General features: G+C 42.9%; 1 protein-coding gene across 4 annotated transcripts in view; it reads left to right on the top strand.

Moving 5' to 3' along the window:
• Window positions 1-18,067, top strand: part of CCDC38 (coiled-coil domain containing 38) — a 41,100-nt gene that overhangs the window by 18,363 nt on the left and 4,670 nt on the right. For 3 of the 4 annotated variants that reach the window (XM_054719371.1, XM_028150298.2, XM_054719372.1), the window contains 7 exons: window positions 2,175-2,255; window positions 3,840-3,900; window positions 7,753-7,816; window positions 10,167-10,318; window positions 11,573-11,708; window positions 16,080-16,280; window positions 17,247-17,452. In XM_054719371.1, coding sequence (XP_054575346.1) covers window positions 2,175-2,255; window positions 3,840-3,900; window positions 7,753-7,816; window positions 10,167-10,318; window positions 11,573-11,708; window positions 16,080-16,280; window positions 17,247-17,452 — 901 coding nt within the window. The remainder of the gene's footprint in view (window positions 1-2,174; window positions 2,256-3,839; window positions 3,901-7,752; window positions 7,817-10,166; window positions 10,319-11,572; window positions 11,709-16,079; window positions 16,281-17,246; window positions 17,453-18,067) is intronic. The other variant, XM_054719373.1, reaches the window with a different exon arrangement.

Here is an 18,067-nt window from a genome sequence, read left to right as displayed (position 1 = left end):
AACCTCCCATCCATAAAATTCTTAAAAAACTATTTGAGCCTTGGCCGGCTTAGCTCAGTGGATACAGCGTCAGCCTGCGGACTGAAGGGTCCCAGGTTCGATTCCAGCCAAGGGCACATGCCTGGGTTGCAGGCTCGATCCCCAGTATGGGGCATGCAGGAGGCAGCCGGTCAATGATTCTCATCATTGATGTTTCTATCTCTCTTTACTCCCTTCCTCTCTGAAACCAATAAAGAAATATATATATTTTTAAAAACGATTTGAGTAAATGGACACAAAGTCAATTATATTTATTAACCTAACATATTAACCTAAATAAACTAACTTTATTAATTAGAAAACATACAAGGAAATTAAATCCAAGAAAGCAAATAACCTTAATTGTGTGACCTGGAGATTTGACAAATAGAGAAATATGTCATGTTTCTAGAGAGAAAGATTTACATTGTAAAGCTGCCAAATTTTCTGCAATGAATGTATAAGATTTATGGAATTATAATAAAACTGTGACCAAAAATTTGTCAGGGACTTGAGTGTTGGGTTGGGGAGAACTTTATACAGTGATTCTGAGGTTCATCTCAAGAAATAAATACTTCTGAAGGACGGAGGTAATGGGGGTGGGGGTGGTTACTAATCCTTTAAGATATATAATATATTGCCCTGACCGGTGTGGCTCAGTGGATAGAGCGTCGGCCTGTGGACTCAAGGGTCCCGGGTTCGATTCCGGTCAAGGGCATGTACCTTGGTTGCGGGCACATCCCCAGTAGGGGGTGTGCAGGAGGCAGCTGGTCGATGTTTCTCTCTCATCGATGTTTCTAACTCTCTATCCCTCTCCCTTCCTCTCTGGAAAAAATCAATAAAATATACTTTAAAAATATATATATATATATATATATTATGACAGAGTCTTAGGAATTAACACAGTATGGTACTAATGTTTGGAAGTCAGCTTAATGGACCAGAAATAGGTGCTATTATATATAAGAATTTTTAAAAATATATATGTTTTTATTGATTTTAGAGAGGGAGGAAGGGAAAGGGAGAGAGAGAAACATTGATTGGCTGCTTTCTGCATGCCCCTGACTGGGGATTGAGCCTGAAACCTGAGCATGTGTCCTGACTGGGAATTGAACCGGCAACTTTTTGGTGCATGGGATGATGCTCAATCAACTGAGCCACACCAGCCAGGGCTATAGATAATAATTTAATGTGATCAAAGTGGGGTCACAAGGAAAGATTTCTAGTAACTTTGGGGTAACAAGAACCAGACACGCTCCTGCCTGAAAAGTCTGAAAAACGTACGAAGCAACAGTTTTCAGACATTGGACATCAAGAAAGATGCAAAGGAATCCCTCAGAGAGAGGAAAAAAGTGAGATGGGCCCCATGATAGCCTCCGGGTCCTGCTGGGGACAGGATGCAGCTCTGGAAGGGGGAGCCCAGGTGGGCCCAGCAGTCCCCATGAGATGAAAAGACTAGCTGGGGTCCAGGGAGGGCACAGAGCAGAGCACTGGAGAGGAGGGGGCTACTCAGAGAGTTCTGAAGATCTTCAGTCTTCAGCTGAGAGCCGATTCTGAGACTCTGGGTTGAGAACACTGACATCACAGAAATCGGTCAACGACAAATCAGGGAGGATTTTCCCCTAGAGAGCTGGTTGTTAAGCATTTACCAGCACACCACAGATGGCCTCCCTGCTCAGTTCCCCTGTGTCTTTCACTGCTGAGTTTCAGTTAGACGCATGTGTATGAAATATCAAGTGAGCACAGTGATGACACTTGGTTAAACTCAACAGCTGGTGTTTGACAAGAGGAAAAACAAATGGAAAGAAAAAGTGAGAAGCATTTGCATCTCATAGCTTCGGATTCAGTGCTCCTAGACTTGCCATCTAACTAGAGAATGCTCAGAAAGCAATGAGTCCAGAGCAGTGAATGGCTCACACTGCGATTTTAGAGGTTATAACTGACTGATGCAGGAGATAAGAGACCTCCTTGTGCCCTGGAGGAGGTCTGCCTGCTCCAGAGACCAGCCCTTGCTGTCTACATGATAAGTTTATTGGTTACGCTGTCCCCTTCTTATATCTCTGTCCCTGGAAGCTTTTACAATAATGCTACTTTCACTCGAAGACAAAGTTCTAATTTTCAGAAGTGTGTCCTCCCTCTTTCGTTTCCATTTCTAGAATTCAGGAAAATAGACTACAGTGAGAGCTCCCGGAAGATATCAGTTTCAGGAGAACATTCCCGGGGAAGAAGTAGCTCAGGTAACACCAGAGATCTGAGACTTCACTCACAAAAGTAAAACCAGAGAAGGTGCCCATCTCACAGTGGAGATCAAGGAGACCTATAAGCTAACCTGGAAAAGAGAGGGTGGGAGAGTGAGGCCTGCCGTGGTTTCAAGACAGAATAGCAGAAAGAGTAGCGGGAAGTCCTAAGAGTGCTGGTGTGAGGAAAGATGGTCTGGGGAGACCCGGGAGACCCTGGATGAAAAGACCCGAGACCACTTTGCCCACTGCTTAGTTCCAAATCAGAATCCGGTGTGGACATGATGTGAGGGGACCAAGTGCATGTAGACATGGAGGGAACAAGTGCATGTAGACGTGGGGGGGAAAATGCATGTAGACGTGGGGGGAAAAGTGCATGTAGACGTGGGGGGGAAAGTGCATGTAGACATGGGGGGGAAAGTGCATGTAGACGTGGGGGGAAAAGTGCATGTAGACGTGGGGGGAAAAGTGCATGTAGACGTGGGGGGAAAAGTGCATGTAGATGTGGGGGTGGAACAAGTGCATGTAGACATGGGGGGGAAAGTGCATGTAGACGTGGGGGGGAAAGTGCATGTAGACGTGGGGGGGAAAGTGCATGTAGACGTGGGGGGAAAAGTGCATGTAGACGTGGGGGGAAAAGTGCATGTAGACGTGGGTGGAACAAGTGCATGTAGACGTGGGGGGAACAAGTGCATGTAGACGTGGGGGGAAAAGTGCATGTAGACGTGGGGGGAACAAGTGCATGTAGACGTGGGGGGAAAAGTGCATGTAGACGTGGGGGGAAAAGTGCATGTAGACGGGGGAAAAGTGCATGTAGACATGGGGGGGAAAGTGCATGTAGACGTGGGGGTGGAACAAGTGCATGTAGACGTGGGGGGAAAAGTGCATGTAGACGGGGGGGGGGAAGTGCATATAGACGTGGGGGGAAAAGTGCATATAGACGTGGGGGGAAAAGTGCATGTAGACGTGGGGGGAACAAGTGCATGTAGACGTGGGGGGAACAAGTGCATGTAGACATGGGGGGAAAAGTCCATGTAGACGTGGGGAACAAATGCATGTAGACGTGGGGGGAACAAGTGCATGTAGACGTGGGTGGAACAAGTGCATGTAGACGTGGGGGGAAAAGTGCATGTAGATGTGGGGGGAACAAGTGCACAGGTGACTTGTATGTGTCAATGGTAGGTTTCTCCACCACATGGAACAATTGAAGTGTCCATCATTTTTTCCCTTCAATTAAAAAAACCCTGTGATTAGAAACATATATGATAAGGTAAAAATAGAACTGTGGCTCATATTTCACAATGTATGGCCCTGATTTGTGACATGTATCGTTTTGGGTAAATGCCCCCAGCCCCCCACCAGTGTGTCTTTGATTTTATTCTTATGCTTGGAATCCAATTTCCATAGAATAAAAGAGCTTCATTTTCTATTATTATAATTCTAATATTTTTTTAAGTAATGGGCATATCAATGCAGAATAATGAGTATCTTGCACCAAATAACAAAAATTAATTTCTAATTATATGTTATTTCTTTTCACCTCCACCATCACCAATGACATGGACTTCACCTGGACATTTTAAGCCGGAAAACAACGCAAGAAGCGCTCTCCTACCTTAGAGAATGGCGAATCACCCTCATCAGAGTACAGTACTTACTTGATGAAATCTATTGGAAACAATGTTTTTCACCAAATATCTTTCTCAGGCTTTTTTTATCATACTACCACGTAGCCACACCCATCATAACAGATATTGGAGTTCGTGGTTGCCATTTCTGTGTGCTCCTGAGGTGACTGAGGTCTTATAGGCCTCCCTGCATTCCCTGAGAAGTGCCTGCAACTGCTGTCTGTAGAAACTGCATCTTGGGCCTTTGACTCTCAGAGTCTACTGCCCATCTGTTTATTAAGTTACTCTGCTGGCCTATGTGTTTGCAATTCACCATGTCATTCAAAACTGAGGTAGTAGGACCATACAGCATTGTTGTTTGTTTCAACCCTGGCTACCCCAAGGGAGCTTTAAGAAAATATATTGATGCCCAGGTTGGGTACCCCAGCCCCAAGGAAAGGATCTGGGCCAGTACCACAGAATCCATGACAGTCATACATGACAAAAGTCAACACAGGCACTGTGCTCTGAATTCCAGGGGCACTGTGACATTTAGCAGTCACTTTTGTTTTTAATTAAATGTTTATTTTGAGGTAATTGTAGATTTACATGTGGTTATAAGAAACTAGAGACCCGGTGCATGAAATTTGTGCATGGGGGGGGAGGGTGTCCCTCAGCCCAGTCTGCACCCTCTCCAATCTGGGACCCCTTGACGGATGTCCGACTCACAATCCAGGACTGCTGGCTCCCAACCGCTTGCCTGCCAGCCTGATTGACACCTAACTGCTCCCCTGCAGGCCTGGTCGCCCCCAACTGCCCTACCCTGCTGGCCTGGTCACCCCTAACTTCCCTCCTTTGCCAGCCTGATAGCCCCTAACTGCCCTCCCCTGCTGGCCCGATTGCCCCTAACTGCCCTTCCTTGCAAGCCTGGCCACCCCTAACTGTCCTCCCCTGCAGGCCTGGTCGCCCCCAACTTCCCTCCTCTGCTAGCCATCTTATGGTAGCCATCTTGTGTCCACATGGGGCCAGCCATCTTGTGTGTTTGAGTGATGGTCAATTTGCATATTACCCCTTTATTATATAGGACTAGAGGCCCAGTGCACGAAATTTGAGCATGGGGGTGTGTGTTCCTCAGTCCAGCCTGTATCCTCTCCAATCTGGAACCCCTTGAGGGATGTCTGACTGCCTGAGGGCAGTCGGACATTCTTCTCACAATCCAGGACTGCTGGCTCCCAACTGCTCGCCTGCCTTCCTGATTGCCCCTAACTGCTTCTGCCTGCCAGCCTGATCACCTCCTAACCACTCCCCTGCCAGCCTGATTGATGCCTAACTGCTCCCCTGCCAGCCTGTTTGCCCCTAACTGCCATCCCCTGCAGGCTTAGTCACCCCTAACTGCCCTCCCCTGCAGGCCTGGTCCCCCCCAAACTGCTCTCCCCTGCAGGCCTGGGTCCCCCCCCAACTGCCCTTCCCTGCAGGCTCAGTCGCCCCCAACTTCCCTCCTCTGCCAGCCTGGTCACCCCAACTGCCCTTCCCTGCAGGCTTGATCGCCCCCAACTGCCTTCCTTTGCAGGCCTGGTCCCTCCCAACTGCCCTCCCCTGCTGGCCTGATTGCCCACAACTGCCCTCCCTTGCAGACCTGGTCCCTCCCAACTGCCCTCCCCAGCTGGCCATCTTGTGGAGTCCATCTTGTGTCCACATGGGGGCACCCATCTTGTGTGTTGGAGTGATGGTCAATTTGCATATTACTTTTTGACTAGATAGGATTAGATAGGATAGAGGCCTGGTACACGGGTGGGAGCCAGCTGGTTTTCCCTGAATGGTGTCCCGGATCAGGGTGGAGGTTCCCTTGGGGCATGGGGCAGCCTGGGCGAGGGGTCTATGGTGGTTTGCAGGCTGGTCATACCCCCCAGTGACCCAAGTGGAGGCCCTGGTATCTGGGATTTATTTATCTTCTATAATTGAAACTTTGTAGCCTTGAGCAGAGCCAAGCCTCCTGCTTGCTCCGTGGCCGCAGCCATTTTTGTTGGGATTTATTTATTTTCTGTAATTGAAATTTTGTCGCCTTGAGTGGAGGCCTGGGCCTGCCAGGGTGTGTGGAAAGCTTGGCTTCCTCCATTGCCTGGGAAACCCAAGCTTCCTGCTCACTCAGTGGCCGCAGCCATCTTGGTTGGATTAATTTGCATACTCGCTCCTGATTAGCTGGTGGGTGTGGCTTGTGGGTATAGTGGAGTGATGGTTAATTTGCATATCATTCTTTTATTAGATAGAATAATGTAGAAAAACCCTTTGTCCCCTTTACCCAGATTCCCTCAATGGTGACATCTTGCAAAAGTATAGTACAATATCGCAACCAGGATGTTGCCATTAATATAGTCGAGAGACAATCAAATACAGAACATACCCAAAAGGATTCTTCATGTTGCCTCTTTATAATTGCATTCACTTCCCCCTCTCCACCTCCCCTAACCCCTGGCAACCACTAAAGTGTTCTCTATTTCTATGATTTTTATCATTTTAAGAATGTTATATAAATGGAATCACACACTGTGTAACCTTTTGGGATTGGATGTCTTACTAAGCATAATTCTCTGAGGATTGATCCAAGCTGTTGGGTATATCAATAATTGGTTCCTTTTTTTTTTTTGCTGAGTAGTATGGACACACTACAATTTAATTATTCACTCACTGGAGAACATCTAGATTGGTTCCAATTTGGGGCTATAATGAATAAAATTACTGTAAATGTATTTATACAACTTTTTGTGTAACATAGTTCATTTCTCTAGGATAATACAATTGCTGAGATGGATAGTTGATGCAAGTTCAGTTTTTAAAGAAACTGCCAAATTGTTTCCCAGAGTGGCTATACCATTTTACATTCCCACCAGCAATGTATGAGGGGTCCAGTTTCTTTACATCTTCACCAGTATTTGGTATTTTCACTGTTTTCTTGCCTTAACTATTTTGATAGATGTGTATAACTTACTGTGCTTTTGATTTGCATTTCCCTAGTAGCTGATGGTGTTGAACATCTTTTCATGAGCTTGTTTACATCTTTATATCCTCTTAGGTGAAATGTCCATTCATGTCTTTTGCTCATTTTCCAACTGGATTAACTGTTGGGTTTTGAGAATTCTTTACATATTTAGATACTAGTACTTTGTGACTTTGTGGTTTGCAAATATTTTCCCTCAGTCTGTAGACTGTCCTTTCATCCTTTCTATTCTTGGTTTCTATGATTTCATTCTTTCATGTATCTCCCTCCCCCATTTACTCACTTTCTCCATCATTACTGCCCTCTACTTGAAAGTTCCTACTTTTTAAATATTTCAATCATTTTCAATACATCCTTCTTAAAGAATTTTTCCAGAGCCACATAATTATTCTTTAATGATATAAATTATCGCCCGGAGCCAACATTTTCTCATTGGAAGATATTTTTAAAAATAAAATCTGCTCTTTAAAAAGCAAATATGGTATCACTCAGGGTTACAAGCTTGGTTTTGAACACTAAGGCGCGTTCCATTTTTCAAGAAGACTGAGTTAAAGTGGACAAAATGGATGTGGCAATGTAGGTTGTCATGTGTTTCTCTAAGAAAATTACCTGACTTTATAGATGCACCTCAAATGATTAGTACTGTCTGGTATAGTTCTTCCTGGTGGTCTCATTGTTTGCATACGTCACCCTTGTCTGGGTGAATCTAGTTTTCTTTGACACACTCATGGAATCCATTGCTTCCTGAGATACGCAGTTCCCTAAAAGGCTAAGCAGCCTATTGAAAAAAATTAGGTTTCATGTTCCAAAGAAAATTTAGAAGTGAAAGCAAACCTGTTGACAGAAAATGACTCGGAAATCAGGCATCTTCTTCTTTTTTTTTTTTCTTTTACAGCCAATCTGAAAGTTCAGAAGACAGTTTGGAATGCTTGATAGATGATGAAATAGACTATGAACTGGTAACTAGATTATATTTCTTGATTCAAATACTGTGTTTGGTAAAATATTCATTTCTTCTTTTGAAATTGAAATTTCCTATTCCAAATATTCCATAACTTCCCAGAAGAAAAATATGATTTTGATACTGTTCCTCAGTTGTATATATATAGTTCATCTTTGTCATGAGACATTTTATGAAAAATAAATGCTAAAGTAGGTAATAATTTGGGAGACATATTACCTATATTTTTCCTCTAAAAAAAATAGCCACTTCCTGGCTGCGTATTATTTCACTAGAGGTCCAATGCACAAAATTCATGCGTGGGTACGGTCCCTAGGCCTGGCCTGTGATCAGGGCCATCTTCCTCAGCTGCCAGCAGCCACTGCCACCCACTCCCAGTTCCCCATTCACCATCGAGGGATCGGAGTCTGCTGGGCAGGGGGAGGGACTGAGAAGTGGTCAGTGCACCTCATAGTGACTGGTCAAGCGGTCGTTCTGTTTGTTCCACCATTCTGTTGATCTGCATATTACTCTTTTATATATACTAGAGGCCCGGTGCATGAAATTCATGCACGGGGGTGGGGGGGGGCGTGTTCCTCAGCCCAGCCTGCACCCTCTCCAATCTGGGACATCCCTCTCACAACCCAGGACTGATGGCTCCCAACCGCTCACCTGCCTGCCTCCCTGATTGCCCCTAACTGCTTCTGCCTGCCAGCCTGATCACTCCTGTGCTAGCCTGATCGATACCTAACTGCTCCCCTAGCAGCCTGATTGCCCCTAACTGCCCTCCCCTGCATGCTTGGACACCCCCAACTGTCCTCCCCTGCAGGCCTGGTCCCCCCCAACTTCCCTTCCCTGTTGGCCTGATCCCCCCCAACTGCCCTCCTCTGCAGGCCTGGTCACCCCCAAACTTCCCTCCCTTGCAGGCCTGGTGCCTCCTAACTGCCCTCCCCTGCTGGCCATCTTGTGTGTTGGAACGATGGTCAATTTGCATATTACTCTTAGATAGGATAGATTGGGGCTTGAGATATATTGAGGAACTAAACTGTAAGATAAATTGACCTTCAATAAAATAGCCCTTCATGGCTACAAGATTGACTCTGAGCTAACTCCACCCTAAATATGATACAGAAACTCAAAAGGAACACAAAACACTTTATTTTTTTAAAATATATTTTTATTGATTTCAGAGAGGAAGGGAGAGGGAGCTAGAAACATCAATGAAGAGAGAATCACTGATCAGCTGCCCCCACTGGAGATTGAGTCCACATCCCAGGCATTTGCCCTTGACTGGAATCAAACCTGGGATCCTTCAGTCCACAGGCCGACACTCTATCGGCTGAGTCAAACCAGCCGGACCAAAAAACACTTTAAAACACCATCCGTAATTATATAAAACACACCTTATCCAAGGCATCTTTTTTTTTTTTTTTATGACGGTAAAAAAAATAACACAAAATTTACCATCTTAACTATTTTTAACCCTTTGCACTTGCTTGCTTTTTTCTCGATTCCTTTATTCTAATGCTAACCATGTCGAGTCACACTCGACATCCAAGTGCAAAAGGTTAAGTGTATGGCAGTGTTAACTATATGCACACTATTGTGCAATAGATCCCTATAACTTTTCATATTGCAAAACTGAAACTCTACACCCATTGAACAATTCCTCTAACCCTCTCCCTCTAACTCCTGGTTACCACTGTTCTAAGAGTTTTATTACTTTAGATAACTCATAAAAGTGGAATCATGCAGTATTTGTCCTTTTGTGAATGGTTTTACTTTTTAGCATATCTTCTATGTTCATCCATGTTGTAGCATGCTACAGGATTTCCTTCTTTTTATGGTTAACATTCCATTGTAACATTCTTTATCCATTCATTCATTGATAGACATTTAGGTTGCTTTCACCCCCTGGCTATAGGAAATGTGATTAATATGGGTGTATAAAAATTAAATTTACTTAAAATAATGCATACTTATACGTAAAATTTTGGAAAATGTAAAATAATTAAAACTAGGGGAGAAAATGGCCTTCACGTAGCCCATCTTTATCTTCCTTCTATTTCTTCTCCCTTGCATTTCCCTAGACCCCTTTCCCTTTTTCCTGCCCTGCTTCTCCTGCTTCATCCTTGCTTCTCTTTTCCTCACCCACTTCTTCCACTTTCCCAATACCTTTCATCTCCCCTACCACCTCCAATGCCCCTTCCTGAGACCAGCTCTCGCGTGGAAAGAGGCTCCTTTGCCATCTCCACCCATGTCTCCCTCACAGTCAGCCTGTATTCCAGAATGCATTTTTCTAGATAAGTCACGTGTACCTAGGCAGCATGGTGTTAAGTGAATTATATTCTTCATTATTGATTCATTAGGAGCCAGAGATTTATTTCAAAGAACCAGAAGAGCTACTTCAAGTCCTCACGGAGCTGGAGGAGCAGAATCTGACCTTGGTACAGTATTCCCAAGATGTAGATGAAAACCTCGAAGAAGTGAATAAAAGAGAAAAATATATACAGGATAAAATGTAAGTCATTGAAAACAAGTAGATTTATCCTATTACGCGAATTCTAACCAGAGACAGAGTCCAACTTATTCACGAGTGGTCCTTCCTGGTGGTCTCTCTGGATTTAAGGTGAAATGTTTACGAACGATATTTCCGTTGTAGTGTATGAAGAGTTGAAGTTATATTTACACAGAATAGACTGGCTTTAGTTTCATTTTAGTCCCTACTTCCTTTCACATGTCAAAATATTTTCCTAACTAGCAATAATAAAAGATTCAAAAGAACGGAAGGGTCACTTAGTGCCTTAATTTTCGTTCACACCCATTTCCCCCTATCATCTGGCTAATCAAACCATGCTTTTGGAAGATAGTGCTAACATGCATTTTCCTTGGCTGTGACTCTCCTCAGCAAAACAGATTTTTTGGTGACTTAAATATTGTATCATTTTGTAATGTGCATATCAACATATCAGGGCTATGATAAAAGGGACTTCTGTCAGGGGAAGGAGGCTGATTTGATGACTCACAACACTCCTTCCTATTGTAAAATTTTATATTATTACCATTTTGGTAAACAGCTCCGAGTCGCAGAGAACAGATCTTTGTATCTACCTATTATAAAACTGTGTAGAAGCTTTTTCAGAACAGTCGTCTGGGCCAGAAGGTGGCAATCTTCTTAAACGTCCAACTACATTGAACTTTGGAACAGATTAACTTGTTCAGAAGTTATGAACCTAAAAATCATGCTCTCACAGCTACCTGTTACCACTAATGTATCCTTTTAATCCATGCCTCCTCTCTCTGTCCTCACAGCTATGGTGCCCCCATCTCCAACAATATGATTTGGGGGGACGGGTGGGCATGGTTGGGCAGGAAAAGGGAATCCATGTCCGAATCCATCTCCAGATCTCTATGGGAATGTCTAGGAGAGGGAGTCAGGAGTCTCTATTTTGAACCCTGGTTAGGGAACACAGACAAGATCTCACCACAACTTGAGTTCCCGACACCTCGGCTTTGCTGCTCTCTACTGGGGGAGTCAGGGAAGTAGTATAGGGGAAGAAAATGCTTCCTGATGGGGGTTCAAAACAGCCCCTGTGCATTTGTCTCATTTTAACCTGAGAAGTTGCATGTATGTTGGCAATGTCTTCAAATATAAACTCAGATTTGGCTTGCTAGACATAGGCTGCTAACACATGATCTGGAAGAGTGTTGAAGCTCCTGAGTGATGTTTTATTGCACCAAACCACATGTTATAGACAAGCCTCTTTTGTCATAGAAATTCAAACATTGAGTTCCTTTTGGAGCAGAAGGAAGTGCTTAAAGAGAACTGCGTGAGAGAAGAGGAAAAAGCAGCAGAACTGGAGTTAAGGTCCAGGCTATTTAGTTTTGGAGAATTTAATTCAGATGCCCAGGTAAGCATTCTTTGCCTATAGTAATCTTATTTTGGCTCATTATAAGAATTTGCATTTACCTCAGTACTAAGCACTGGAATGGGAGAATGAAAAGTAAACCACAAGCCTCAGGTTGATGACAAAGGCAGAAAACCAGCTTGAAATAATCTTGCCAGTACGTAACAGTCCACTTACATGGTAGACACAAAGCATTCAAACTGGCATTGGGGTTCTCTTAAAATGTTGCTCTAATTATGACCAAGTATGATGTTGAGATTTTCCCCCATAAAGACATTTCTTTTAGGCAGAGTGTATGCTAGTACATATGAAGTAGCTCACTGCCTGTGATCATTTTGGTAGAAATTTGAGTAAGTAATTGACAAAGTAAGGACTGAATCAACACAATGGAATATCTGACCAACACTGAGCTTATAATAAATTTTGCCCCCCGTGGGGCTTGTGTAGATAGTCATTATAGGAGGACCTGTAACACACGCTAATGTGCTCATTTACTTATATGTTAGTCTCTCCCAGCTGGATGCAAACCCCTCGAGGGCAGGGATTTCTTACCCTTCTTCGATAAGTTTAGTGTCCCTAAAGGAGGTGCTCAATAAATGTTTGTTGAATGAATGATTAGGTTACTTTCTAGACCCACAACTCCAACTTGTATTGGTTTTCTTGTAAAAATCGTAAATAAGATAAAAATTCATGCTAATATGTGAGGTTAATATCACATTTATGTTTCAAGCAGAAGTAGATTCAGAAAAACTGTATCAGTAGATGATTGTCCTTCCCTACCCATTGGTAGGCAGGGCTACAAAAGCTCCCCCCCCCCCCCCACCCCCACCACACACACACACTTCCTAGGGTGGTACAGCACCCTGAGCATCTGGGCGGCCGCCATCTTTGGCCTTCTGATTTGCATATTCCCTCCTGATTGGTTGGTGGGCATAGTGGAGTGATGGTCAATTTGCATGTTTCTCTTTTAGGAGGGGCTATGGTCAGGTTGCACACTGTTAGAACAAGAAATGTGGTGCTAGCTACCTTTTAGTTCTTCAATGCTGGTTTTTAAACCATTTTTTAAATTATGATAAAATATACATAACATGCCGTAACTGGCTTGGCTCAGTGGATAAAGCATTGCCCTGTGGACGGAAAGGTCCCAGGTTCGATTCCAGTCAAGGGCATGTACCTTAGTTGCGGGCACATCCCCCGTAGGAGGTGTGCAGGAGGCAGCTGATCGATGTTTCTCTCTCATCGATGTTTCTAACTCTATCCCTCTCCCTTCTTCTCTGTAAAAAAATCAATAAAATATTTTAAAAAATATATATATATACATAAAATTTACCATTTATCCATTTTAAGTGTTATGATTCAGTGGCATTGAATATATTCACACTATTGTGTAACCTTCACCACTATTGATAGAATTTTTCATCATCCCAAATAGAAACTCTGAACAATGCTAGTATTTCCCCATTCCTCTATCTTCCCATCCTACTTTCTTCCTTTATAAATTTGCCTACTTTAGGTACTGCATATAAATGAAATCACACAATAGTTGTCCTTTTATGTCACTTAGCATGTTTTCAAGGTTCATCCATGTTGTAGTGTGTATCAGAATTCCTTTGATGGCTGAAAAATATTCTATTGTATTTATTTACCACGTTATTTATCCATTCATCTGTTGATGGATACTTGGGTTGTTTCCACCCTTCAATTTTGTTTAAATAATTCTGAAGCTGATTGACATGAAAAATGTCAGATAAATGTGATAGTGCCCCTCCTTCCCACCAAGCCCCTTTCATCCAAGTTTAGGGCAGCTATAAAAAAATGTAGCATTTTCAGTACTCTTAAACTTTGAGGCAACCTTGTACAGTTTATCTGCAAATTATTTTTAAAAGACTGAGATTTTGGTCACAGGCGTAATTTTGGCATTCATGTGTTACCCCCTCTGGGAAAAAGCACACTCTCCTAGGGATGTAAAATACTGGGGTGAAAAGGGGGAAGAGCAAACAAATCGGCAGGGGAAAAGTATTACTTTCTTAGAATTTTCTTGCTTTCCTACTCCCATTCTTTCAGATCTCAACATGTGCAAAACATAATCCTTTATGAGTAAACTAGAGGCCGTTGCATGAAGAGTCATGCAATAGGCCTTCCTTCCCTTGGCTTCCAGCACCGATTTTCCTCCGGCACCCGGGACCCAGGCCTTCGCTGCAGCCGGAGTGCCGCTCCTGTAGATCACTTTGCCCCCCACCCTCCCTCTCATAGCAGGCGTCCTGCCCTGCCCGGACGCCTGGAGCATCTGGGCGGCCGCCATCTTTGGCCTTCTGATTTGCATATTCCCTCCTGATTGGTTGGTGGGCATAGCATAGTGATGGTCAATTTGCATGTTTCTCTTTTATTAGTGTAGATCAGTAGTCGGCAAACTCATTAGTCAACAGAGCCAAATATCAACAGTACAACGATTGAAATTTCTTTTGAGAGCCAAATTTTTTAAACTTAAACTTCTTCTAACACCACTTCTTCAAAATAGACTCACAAAGGCTGCGGTATTTTGTGGAAGAGCCACACTCAAGGGGCCAAAGAGCCGCATGTGGCTTGCGAGCCGCGGTTTGCCGACCACTGGTGTAGATAAACAGTTGCACCTAATTTTGATATTCACAAAATTATCAGTTACTTTGGCACTATGGTCAATTATGATCTATAAAATCAATTTTATTCTTTCCAAAACTTCCACACTTCTAACTGTACTTAATCCCCTAAAAACACTTTTCATTAATTCAATATATTACTTCGATAGTACAATTTTAAATTCAGGCATAGATTTAATGTAATATTCAAATGTGCACAAATCATAAGTGTAACTCTAAGAATTTCCTCAAAGTAAGCACAGCCCTGTACCACTCCCTAGATCAGGGAATACACCACGGTCAGCACTCCCAGAAGCTGCTTTCCATCCCTTGAAGGTGACCACTATCCTCACTTCTCCCACCACCAATTAGACTTTATGCTTTTGAACTTGAGATAGATGGAATCGTGTAATATGTCTGGCTTGCCTGGCTTCTTTCTCTCAACATTACGTTTGAGATTCATCCATTTTGTGTAGCAGCTGTTTGCTTACTTTCATTGGACATGAAATGGAGTGTAAGCTATTCCATCGTTTAATTTGCAGAATGTAGTCACCTCTGGTTTAATTTTCCTTTCAACAGGGCACTGATCCAGTTCAATTGGGAGAGTTGTTTACATTAAGCACACAGTAGAATGGGACATGGATAAGAATTACAGACTCCTTGAGTTGGAAAGGAACTTTAAATGACATCTAGACATCTCCCCATTCCTATCCAATTTTGGTAACAATGATTCCTTCTATCTATTGCTCTGGTCAGATCACTTCCCATTCCTTTGGAAGGCACCCAAAGTTCTTATCCTGGTAGTTTTCCACCACCCTGCCTCACTGAACCTCAGGAAGCAGGCACACGAGCTCTGGGGTGGGCCTGCCACCTCGTGGCAGCTCCAGGGATTGGACTGACATTTGGCTTCTCTGTCAAGAGTAGGCCTGCATCTTGAACTTCCTTTTTCTTTGCCCTGTGCTCGTTAGAGCCAGGCCCTCAATCTCTTTTTCATGAGTATTTTCTTTAACCTCATCCCCTGATTCTATTTCTCACGCTGTTCTTACCTTAAGAAAACATCTTTCCTTGTCTTTTCCTCTTATTTGACAGGAGGAACTTAAAAAACAAACACACACACACAAAAAGGCTACTGCCCATCCATCTCTAAAACGCTTAAGTGCTCAAGAAGACTCCTTCAGAAATTTCCGTCAATTAACCATTCTCACGTTAAAGTTGATTTTTCTCAGAACTAGTGTTCAACGTATTTTTGAAATGACTCACATTGCAGCAATAATGTTTTTTCATATCCAATGTATACTTCAGTCCTTTGATGGGTTACTTTACCTTTCATTTTTCTGTATTTCTAAAGTTTTCTAAAGAAATGTGCTGTTAATATAAATGGGAAATACAATAGGTGTTATTTAGAAAGGGAGAGAAAAAGAATAAGCTGAATGGCAAATAGGACCTTTGCTTTTTTCTTTTACTTTTTCTTTTAATATTATTTCATACTTCCCTGTTTTCTTTAAAAAGCATATTTTAATATAAATAGGAAATAGAAAAAAATTGAGAAAATGGGGGCTTTATGGTAAATAGAACATTGGAAAGGTGCTTAAAGTAGGTGGTGGGAGAAACAAGCTGTTGGAAGTCACCTCCTGGTAATAGATCTTGACTTGTAATTGTTGGTGGCTCTGTAAGGAGTCCCACGACTCCAGGAGCCACATCTGTCTTGAGTGTTATTTTTCCTCCTTGGCTTCATGGTGATTCTCATCTTCTTGAGCAGAAGCAGGCATTGGGGCAGAATGCTATCTGGAGACAGCTTAACCTTGCCCAGCAGTTTATTGAGACCCTCTTAGCTGCGAATGCCGAGCCCCCAGACGAGAAAGAGGATGAAAGTTATCTTTCGGTCCCGAAACACATCCCGAAACACGTTACCTACAAGCTCGAGCATATCAACTACGTGTTAAAACGGAGGAATAGCCAGGTACAGGGATCAGCAAGGTTTGGCCTAAGCCTCTGTTTAGACTAGAATACTGCAATGACTTCCCAATGGAGAGGGTGAAATTTAACCTTCCCCAAAGGCTTTTGTAGGCCAGCAGGGAATCAGTTTTCTTGTAACTGTTCTTTTCCTCTGAGAGAATGCATTCATTTATTCAGCAAACATTTAGTAAGTGCATAGTTATGTGCAAGGTGCTATTTTAGGTATCAGTGTCAACCTAAGAAATAGCTCCTGCCCTCCAGGTGCTTACAGCCTAGAAAGGGAGATAAGGCATGCATGCAAATAACTATTAGACAGGATGATTATAGTTCTAGCAATTAGACCAGTGGTTGGCAAACTGCGGCTCGCGAGCCACATGCAGCTCTTTGGCCCCTTGAGTGTGGCTCTTCCATAAAATACCACGGCCTGGGCGAGTCTATTTTGAAGAAGTGGCGTTAGAAGAAGTTTAAGTTTAAAAACTTTGGCTCTCTAAAGAAATTTCAATCGTTGTACTGTTGATATTTGGCTCTGTTGACTAATGAGTTCGCCGACCACTGAATTAGATTAATAAATGCAAAAAAGGGGGCTCATCTGCAGTGCTGCAAGGAAATGCATTGCAGTGGCAAAATAGGATTTTAAATGTGTATGTCACCTCTACTTGAATGCCCAGGGAATCAGATACACAAAAAATCACAATTATAATTACTTTCATGCCTAGAATAAAATATTTTTAAAGAAAATAATCCAAGGTGTTACTGTAGCAATGACCTGACTACAAATTGTTATAAATATCATTGCTGCATTTTCTCACTCTTCTAAGTCACACTGAAGTTTTTCTTTTAAACAAGGAAACATTTAGTATTATATAAAAGCCTTTTCATTATACTATAGTAAAACAGAACTTCACATTTATTGAACAAGCAAATAGTGATGTGATGTTGTTTTCTACTTTCCTTTTCTTCTCAATCCCAGGAAAAACTGATAGAGTCTCTTAGTAAAAAAATAAATCAAGTATACAAATTCTGCATCGGAGATGGTGAGGTTGGCAGCCTCAACCCAGTCCAAAAGCTGGTAAAAGTAGAGTCTCGCCTGGTGGAACTGAGTGATCTCATTGATTCCATTCCCAAAGAAAATGTGGAGGCAATTGAGAGGATAAAACAAAAAGAACGACGGCAAAGGTACGTCTTATATAAGTGTAGTGAATGACTTAATGAGTAGTTGTTTTTGCTTGGATTCCACATTTAGCAAGTCTCTATTATACGGCAAAGATAACCACATAGTCACAGTGGGAGGAACCAAACCTAGCCCTGCCCTCCTCATAGAGCTGTTTTTTAGTGGGAAGACACATTCACTATTATCCTATATAATAAAAAGGTAATATGCAAATTGACCAAATGACAAAAATGACCCGTCGCTATGAGGCACACTGACCACCAGGGGGCAGACGCTCAACGCAGAAGCTGTCCCCTGGTGGTCAGTGTGCTCCCACAGGGGGCGTGCTGCTCAGCCACAAGCTGGGCTGATGGCTGGTGAGTGCAGCGGCAGTGGCGGGAGAGAGGGGAAAGTTGACAAGATAGGGGCAGAGGATGCAGTGGTTGACCCAAATGGGCTATCCCAGTGGTCAGCAAACTCATTAGTCAACAGAGCCAAATAGCAACAGTACAACAATTGAAATTTCTTTAGAGAGCCAAATTTTTTAAACTTAAACTTCTTCTGACGCCACTTCTTCAAAATAGACTCGCCCAGGCCGTGGTATTTTATGGAATAAAAATACTCAAGGGGCCAAAGAGCCG

The sequence above is a fragment of the Eptesicus fuscus genome, chromosome 7 (assembly GCF_027574615.1).
Source record: "Eptesicus fuscus isolate TK198812 chromosome 7, DD_ASM_mEF_20220401, whole genome shotgun sequence".
NCBI lineage: Eukaryota > Metazoa > Chordata > Mammalia > Chiroptera > Vespertilionidae > Eptesicus > Eptesicus fuscus.
The sequence above is the reverse complement of the archived record's forward strand: the minus strand, read 5'-3'. Positions and strand labels throughout refer to the sequence as shown.